This window comes from Diospyros lotus, chromosome 12, assembly GCF_014633365.1.
Source record: "Diospyros lotus cultivar Yz01 chromosome 12, ASM1463336v1, whole genome shotgun sequence".
NCBI classification, from domain to species: domain Eukaryota; kingdom Viridiplantae; phylum Streptophyta; class Magnoliopsida; order Ericales; family Ebenaceae; genus Diospyros; species Diospyros lotus.
Window position 1 is genome coordinate 2979278 of NC_068349.1, and position 8631 is coordinate 2987908.

An 8631-nucleotide genomic window follows, 5' to 3' on the forward strand; every position below is an offset into this window, starting at 1 on the left:
CAAAATCTAACTTTCTCTTCTTAATTTTGAAGAATTCTATCCTTATTAACACAACTCAAAAATAACTAAATAAGAAGGTCTTAGAGATAATTTCGACCTAAAGAATTCATTGATAGTTTGAGATATCGAAGCCTGAAAGATTTGGAGATTACCTTGACAATCCTAGCTCTCGTGATTATGTGAAAGTACCTAAACTTGAAGATATCCCAACTCACTTTTGAAGATATCGACTTCTATTAGGTAAGACCAATGTTATTTTTATAGATTATAATTAAAAATACATATTAATATAATGATAAAATATTTAATATAGCCCAATCCTAACTAAATATTAATATAACCTAGTCCCAAGACTCTCCCTACATCTCCCCTTGAAATTAGCTAGAATTCAATTTTTTTTTTTTTATAAATAATGCTCTCCCTTCACCGCCCCTACGGGGATGACTTATAGGATTCATAATTACTTTTCTTACTAACGAACGTTTACCTAGCTAATGTTTACATCTGACTTTATTCAAACTTTTCTATTTCACCCTAACATTCTTCACTTGTCTAACTAGTATTAAAATATTTCTAAATATCAAACGGACCTACTAAAGATATAATTTTTAATATATCTCCAGTGAAATATTTCTTTCAAATTAGGTTTTATGTACCTATCAGTATCTTCTATTGAGAATCAAATAGATTTTCCTGACATTTTCAATCTTAATGAGATGTGAATTGGAGGAATTATTTAAACTCTCCATGGAGGTTAGGTTTTTCTTTCTGTTTTATTTTTTCCTTAGAAAATTGTAGAGATTAGTTGGTGATATGATTTATATATGGTGGTCCGGTGCCCCATTCACATCACAATGATCCTCAAGATGTCTCTCTGCCTAATTAAACAGTTTTTTAAAACTTTAGTTTTGTTCCCTCTGTTTCATGTATTATGTATTTGAGTATTTTATTTCACAGAATATCACAGGCTAATAAGTGACAAGCCATGTCTGTTCACATTGACAATCATTTTTTCCTTTTTTATTAGGCCCTAATCCCATTATACATTTAAAGGGGGGTCTCCACATAATAGTTGTATAATAAATTGTCTATAAATTAATTATATAAGGTATTAGCATACTCTGTGATACATTATATTGTATATATATCATACTCTGTGTTATATAATGCAACTTTTCCATGTACAATATATCTCTAATGTTGCACAATATACCCTTCAGGTACCTTATCTTTAGGTACTCATATCTTTAGGTACCTTAAAATTTTTTCACTGATTATATAGCTAAGAGGGCATGCACTAGTAGCCTATACAACACAAAAAAGCGTAATGTTAGCGTAATGCATGTAACGAATGGTGTATTATACAACACAAATGCTCAATATAATAACTATAATCTGTATAATACACCTTGCTTGTATATATATAATACACTTTTCATATTATAAATCGAATGATTATTTTATAAAGGCAAGGTAACATGAAATTTCTCCCAGAAAATTGTAACAAGACAACCCCATTGCAGCCTGCACATCAAACCAAATCATCACAGCTTCAAGATTTCATCGACGTTGGAACTAGGACTTCAACAATCAGTCCAGTACATAGCACTCCACACAAACACAAGCACACACACACATTAAACATTAAGCAGAGCAGTCCATCACAGCTTAGGATGATGGTAGCAATATCGATGGGTCTGGAGATCGATCGAGTTGATCAATATTACTTGAAGCTTGCAGCTTACAGATGTCCATGACAGCCTGATCTTCAGCCAGCTTCTCCGCGTAGATATTCAGGAACTCCTTGTATTTGAGTCCTCTATAGACGGGCGGATTGGAAGCACTCACCAAAGCCTTTGCGGGCTCTATGAAGCATTCTTCAGAGGGTATCAAGAAGTTGCAAAGCGTCGTTCGATCCCTTTCTGAGCTCGTCACCACTCGATGTTCCGCGCTCCTCAGTTTGTCATTACTGATAACCTAATTGAACATATATATATAATATAAACTTAGAATTTAACTAATCACCATGTGATGGGGGCGGAGATCGATATACATATATACGTGTACCTGTAACTGGCAGCCTATGAAGACTGTAAAAGAATTAGGAATGGGCTCAATGCTGAACCATTGCCCATCTCTCAAGAACTGGATCCCTGGCTTGCCCCCCTCGTTGACAATGGATATGAGATTCGGGTCTGGGTGTCTCGGAGTTCCCAGGGCCAAACTTGGGTCCGGGCATGGAGGGTAGTGGTTGACTCCAAGTAACTGGCTTCCTCTCATCTCCTCTCGGAAGAACCCACATTCCAGGCCCAGTCCTTGCTGGATCAAGTCCAAAATCCTCAGCAGCAGTTTGTTCACTTCTACTGTATACTCTCCAATCACTTCCCTGACAATTAATTAATTTTTAACTGTCTAACACAAGGACTAAGGATTAAGAAAATGGTAGATTTGGCGATGAACCTGTATCTAGCAGGCTTGAGGGGCCAAAGATGGAAGCAATCCTGGGAAGCATGGCAGGGATGAGTCAAGTTGTCTCGCCAGAAATGGAACCTTTCAGTGTCGTAAACAAAGCTGCTGGTATAAAGCCTGCAACTTTTACCGGCGTCTGGCGTGAACACGCTGGCCTTGACCTCGGCCGGCATCTCGAAGAACTCCTCGGCCACACCAATTGCTTCATCCGTTAATCTCTTCGAAATCCCATGGTTGGTCACCTGTTTCAGATTAATATTCATTTCTATTTATATAATATATATAATTAGCAGAACAAGTAGATGGAGCTCAGCTGGGTAATAATTATGGACCTGGAAGAATCCAAACTCCAGGCTTGCTTCTAGAATCTGGTGAGCTGTTAGAGAAGGATCATGATTAGCAGCTTGATTAAGGTCAATTACTGGGCTGTCGCCTGGAAGAACAGTGAGCTTGCCGGGTCTTTGACCCGGTGGAAGCACAAAATCTTCGGGCACGGATTGGAGGTGTTTGGACCAGTTTGGGACAAACCTTGCTCCCTTCTCAATTTCAGACCAGTTTGAATCACTGATCCCCATGGACGCCTCTTTTTGCTGAGAATTCATAAATGGGTTTTGAGTTTTAATGCTCAGTACTGTTTACTGGCCAGCAAGAATGCATGTTATATATGAAGAGCTTTTTTGTTTTTTCCTTAATGGGATCTGAAACATTTCGTCATCCGGAGGAAACTTACTATTAGTAAAAATATTTGTGTGTGATGGTGGTTGATTCAATCTTGAAGTAAGTTTGTTCTGATAGAGTGCTTGTGAGTAAAAGTGTGGGAGTCTACATCTGTTGTCCCAGATCCCTCTCCATGTCCACGTGGCTGTCTCACCAACAAAAATAAATCACACCACTAAATTAATATATATTGTCATTATCTTAAATTAACTACAAAAAAATTTAACATTCTTCTTTCAAAATCTATTTTGGAATTAACGGAAAAAAAACACATCTCTTCATCTGAAAGTATTTTGTCTGGAAGTATACTATCTAGAAGTATTTTGTCTAAAAAAAATCCATCTCTTCCTATCTTATTAATTGCATATTGAATTTTGAAAGAAAAATGTTAAGTTTTTTGTCGTTAATTTAGGATAATCACTATTTAGTAATGTATGTTAATTTGATGATATGATTTATTTTTATTAGTGAGACATTCAAAGAGACAGAAAAAAGGGACAACAAATCTGGGGTCATAGAAGCAAAGCTAGATCCTTCAATTGTAAAGTCAATATGAAGTATTAGCAACTATCATAAAATAAGAAAGATGAGTTAGATCCCTTTACTTGTAGTAAAGATCTTATATTTATATGAGTTAAGAGATATTATATACTTAGTATTACTCTTCAAAATTCTTGATCTTGACCATTTCAAATTCATGAATGGTTCATTAAGCCAAATTAACTAATGGCTAATCTTTTAAATTTGTGTTGAATTTTTTAGAGTTGAGATCGGAAAGTTAAATGTATTGATCTATCTATTAGATTTGAGTTAGATAAAAGAACATGTGCTATCACCTTATTATTTGAGATACGTAACATATTATAATGGAGGACTCTTAAAAGGTAAATTAGTAATTTTATTTTTTAATGTCCATTTAATATATTTTATTTTTAATATTAAAATATTGTTATTAATTGATAAAATAGTTTAAAATACAATGTATTTATTATTAACTAATAGAAATATTTAATATTAAAAATAAAATATATTAAATATATCTTAACAAGTACCACGAGGTGACTGATTAACAAAACCCAATTTAAATAAACATCCAATTTAATTAAAAAGTAGAACCCAATTAAAATATGAATACAAGTCTTGTTAATATATGTTTGGGTTGGTGGTACTATTTAAATATCTAAACTAATGTCATTTCTGGATTGATGCATTATAAATTTATATTAATATGATATAAAATGTAAAACTCTAATTGTCGATATTCAATTTCAATCACTGTGATTAGTTAGGGCTGCAGTAAATGAGTAAGTCCAAAATACAAGGAGAAAGAACAACACAGAAAGAACACAAAGAATTTTCACATAATTAGACCAAAATGATACATATTCCACGATTATACCTTGATTATTCTTTCAAAGTGGCATTATCTGATTATTTTTGTTGGTCCCCTCTTTCATGATGTTTTTGCCCCCTATTTATAACGAGGGGCCTTTATAGTTTACATAAGATATAAAAATATAAAGATGATATAATAGAGAACAAACAGTCATTATCATCTGCATAAAATCATGAGTGAGATTCTCATTACAAGGGATATGGCTCGCCTCAAATAAAGCGAGTAGGTCTCATGCCTCCAGCTGTCCAGCAATTTTGTGGTCTAAGTGAGTTGGGGGATTTTGGAGCGGCGAGCTAAATAGTTAGACTAGCGAACTAGAAGTATCATTGAAAATTTGTTGGATATATAACTAGGAGCTCGCTAAAAATCTTATTGAGAGCTTGCTCGGAGTTCGCTTGGTTCCGCGATCACAATTTGGATTTTAGTGATGTATGAGCTCGTCTTGGCGAGCTTACTTGGGGCTCATGGGTTTTAGGCGGTTGGGCCGGCATACTAGACTGGGTTTATGAAATACATATAACACTAATGTATAAAATATCATTAAAAATGTTATAATTGAGTGTTTAAATAATATTTTTATGTGTTGATTAAAACTATATCTTGAATATTTTTTAGTATTCCAATAATTAATTTTGAATTGATGAGACATAAGCCAACCATTTTCATTCTAAAACCGGGTCGATGTTAAACGGGCCGGTTCTGCGCATGCTTCGGGCTGGTCCACGTGGACCATGGTGGGCGAGCCCACTGGGCCTTTGAGGGGCTAGTTGTCATTTTCAATTATTTTTTATACATTTTGACAAATAGTTTTTAACAATTATTTTTTATACCTCGACCATTGTGTTATTATAAAAATACAACAATAAAATTTGTAGATAAAGAATTGTCTTTCAAGTCTTCAAGAGCTTGTAAGACAGAAGCGAATTAAAGAACGTGAGAAACCCTCTAATTATAAATAAAAAATAAAATATTTAAAATAAAGATTTATCAGATCCTAATTAGTAGTTGTGGTTTAATTTTTATATTTTTTAAAAATAAAATTTAAGCAAAAATTAAGAATAATAAAATAATAAAATTAAATATTACATCTGATAAATGAATTTTTATCAGATATAAAGATGTGAAACGAGCTAATATTGCACTTGTCGGTTCGGCTCGCATGAGCCTTGATGGGCTAAATTATCAGGCTTTTATTTTTCATGTTTTGATAATTGTAGACTATGATGCACGAAAACATTTTGAATATGTTGTTTTAGCATTTTAAAAAAAAAATATATTTTTAAAATATTAAAAAATACTAAAAAATATTTTTGTCTTGTTTAAGAATTTTAAAATGACTTGAGGCCGTTTTATAATATTAAAAAAATATTAAAAACACGTTCTGGTATGCAAAGAGACTAGAAAATGAAAAAGATTCGTTTCTATTCCAAAATTTTTAATTTATTTAAATGTATTATAAAATTTATATTTATTTTTAAATTGAATTAACTATTTTAACCTCTCTAAACTCAAAACGTTATATGTGAAGCTTTGGCGTTGATTAAGGAGGCGGCTGAGCTTCCTCAAAATCAATCTTCTAACATGTTCTTCGTTTTTCTTTTATCTATTTATTTTTGAAGTTTGCAGATCTTTGACTTCCATATTGTCCCTTCTTCAATCCACCGTCTCTCTCTCTCTCTCTCTCTCTCCGCCATGTTCTGTTCCAATATTTACTGCATTTGATTCAGTTCCACGCCAATCTTGCATCTCCGAGCCAGTTCCATGGGAACTCAGCCTCTGTCTCAGATAAAAAACCAGCCGCCGCCGCCGCCGCCGGCGGACAATGGCTTCCCGATTCTAGCCATTGCAGTTCTCTGCATCATGGCCACGGCCTTTTTGCTAGTCAGCTACTACATCTTCCTCACCAAATGCTGCTTGAACTGGCAACAACTGGACCCGCTTCGCCGCTTCTCCATCTCCAGGGCGCGAAGAAATGAAGACCCATTGACGGCCTATTCTCCCTCGTTGCAGAGCCACGGCCTGGACGAGATGCTGATCCGGGAGATCCCCACTTTCCAGTTCGGCAAAGCGGAAGAGACGAGCTTGAACAAGTGCGTGGTTTGCTTGAACGAGTTTCAGGAGCTGGATATGCTGAGAGTGCTTCCGAGTTGCGGCCACGCGTTCCACCTGGATTGCATTGACATATGGCTCCAGACCAACGCCAACTGCCCGCTTTGCAGAACCAGCATTTCGGGGAAAACCAGGAACCCCATCGACCGGATTGTGGCGCCGACCTCTTCGCCGCAGGATCCGCAGCCGTTCACGGATTCCCAGATGGGCGGTGATGAAGATTTCGTGGTTATTGAACTGGGCGGCGCTGCTAGACAACCGGAGAGAAGAAGCGAGTCGCCGAGAAAGTTCGAGCGGAAGCCGAGAAAGTTTCACCGTGTTTCGATCACGGGCGACGAGTGGATTGACGTGAGGGAGAAAGACGAGCAGTTCACTGTTCAACCCATCAGGAGATCTTTCTCCATGGATTCTGCTTCCGATAGGCTCGTTTACATGGCGGTTCAGGAGGCCATACGGCAGAACGGTGGCGTTAGCAACGGAGAAGAGTCGAGTAGTAGCAGAGGCCGGAGATCCTTCTTTCCGTTCGGCCATGGCCGGGGATCGAGAAATGCCGTTCTTCCGATCGAGTTCTAGCCTTAATTACTTCAGGATTTTGATTTTCTGTGTTTTGTTTTTGGTGATTGAGATAGTGAAATTAACTCTTTACAGTTGAAATTCCTTACTTTTGTAACGCAAAAGATCATTGATGAGTGTTCATAGATTCAAGCACGATACTTGAAAAATCTGTTTGTGGGCATGGGTGACAGAATCATTGCCCAAACCACCAACGGATAGAAAATTAGAAATCCCTTTGGTTTGTTCTTTCTCTTTCTCTTCAGAATGAAAATGACTGTCTTCTCTGCCATTCTTCTGGATGACTCCGAGAGAGCAGCAATGAGTAAGAATTGAGTGCAGGCTTTGAAAAGCACTTCTTGGAATGATCACAGCTTCTTTTTGGGTTAAAATGCAATCATTTACAAGTTTTTGAATGTGTAAAATACATTTTATAATACATTCTTTACGTTGTACAGACCATCCACGTCGTTGAGCGTCGTAGAAGTCCCCATCCCAGCTCAATCTCACGCTGTTTGACCAGCCCTAATAAAGCAGCTCAGCTCAGACTCGTGTGAGCTACAAAATTTACCCTGCTTCGGAACCGTGAACAAACAATGGAGTATCTCGTTTGACTTTGGAGTTTGGACACCTCAGATGCTTATTAAGTTACGATTTCCCCGAGTAAATCGATGAGCTAGGGAGGAGAATCACAGCTGGATCAGAATATTATTATAATGGCAGCTGGGATTTCACTGGGAGATTCTCGGCCTGTTATTATTGACTTGACATTTCTAAATGAAGAATTCTAACAGAATATGAACATATATCTTTCTGTTGAGAATGAAATTAGAATATCACTCGTGAGAAGGCTAATCCTTTAACAAATACAGAATGTAACAGAAAATGGAGTTTTAACAAGAAAGAAGTATCAATATCAGAGTCTGCAAGGAATTGTATCATTGTAAATGAAGGAAGAGATGAAGAAAAAGAAAAAATCTCAAGACAAGAGGACAAGACACTGGAGGATTCTTGTAGAGAATGGTAATCACCCAGAAAATCTCTATTCTCCCGGCACCATCCTAACTGGGTGGCAGCACGATTGAAATATTCCCCAGTTCTTTACGTACATTGTAAAGACAAATGGATAACCTAAGAAACCAGATGAGGTACAAAACATAGATGATTAGTTGACTTGCTAGCGCTTCTGCGCTGTTCTACAAGGCGACAGAAGAGAACATGAAGATAAGAATCCACCTAGAAGACTCACCTGAGATGCACTTAAATTGTGCTTGGTCGCTTCTCACTAAGAGAAACTCCGGGTTGAGAGCTTCTGGTAGCAACAAATTCGTTACCGTGCGGCAAAGGCAAGGCCTTTACAACAGGCGAGTTCAAGGACACCCCATGAG

General features: G+C 36.7%; 3 protein-coding genes across 3 annotated transcripts in view; 1 reads left to right on the top strand and 2 right to left on the bottom strand.

Moving 5' to 3' along the window:
• Nucleotides 1–1413: 1413 nt before the first annotated feature.
• LOC127786532 (hyoscyamine 6-dioxygenase-like) lies at nucleotides 1414–3121 on the bottom strand. Its single transcript, XM_052313998.1, has 4 exons — nucleotides 2802–3121; nucleotides 2461–2711; nucleotides 2068–2386; nucleotides 1414–1977 (listed from the first exon to the last, which is right to left on the bottom strand). The coding sequence occupies exons 1-4, from the start codon at nucleotides 3069–3071 to the stop codon at nucleotides 1669–1671; spliced, it is 1149 nt and encodes a 382-aa protein (XP_052169958.1). The 5' UTR covers nucleotides 3072–3121; the 3' UTR covers nucleotides 1414–1668.
• Nucleotides 3122–6145: 3024 nt separating this feature from the next.
• LOC127786556 (RING-H2 finger protein ATL16-like) lies at nucleotides 6146–7535 on the top strand. The gene has a single exon (XM_052314028.1). The coding sequence runs from the start codon at nucleotides 6344–6346 to the stop codon at nucleotides 7262–7264; it is 921 nt and encodes a 306-aa protein (XP_052169988.1). The 5' UTR covers nucleotides 6146–6343; the 3' UTR covers nucleotides 7265–7535.
• A 688-nt stretch (nucleotides 7536–8223) lies between these two features.
• LOC127786497 (protein KINESIN LIGHT CHAIN-RELATED 1) overlaps nucleotides 8224–8631 on the bottom strand; it is a 27295-nt gene continuing 26887 nt past the window's right edge. Inside the window, exon 3 of the mRNA XM_052313939.1 lies at nucleotides 8224–8374. The gene's annotated coding sequence lies outside the window, so the exon portion shown is untranslated. The remainder of the gene's footprint in view (nucleotides 8375–8631) is intronic.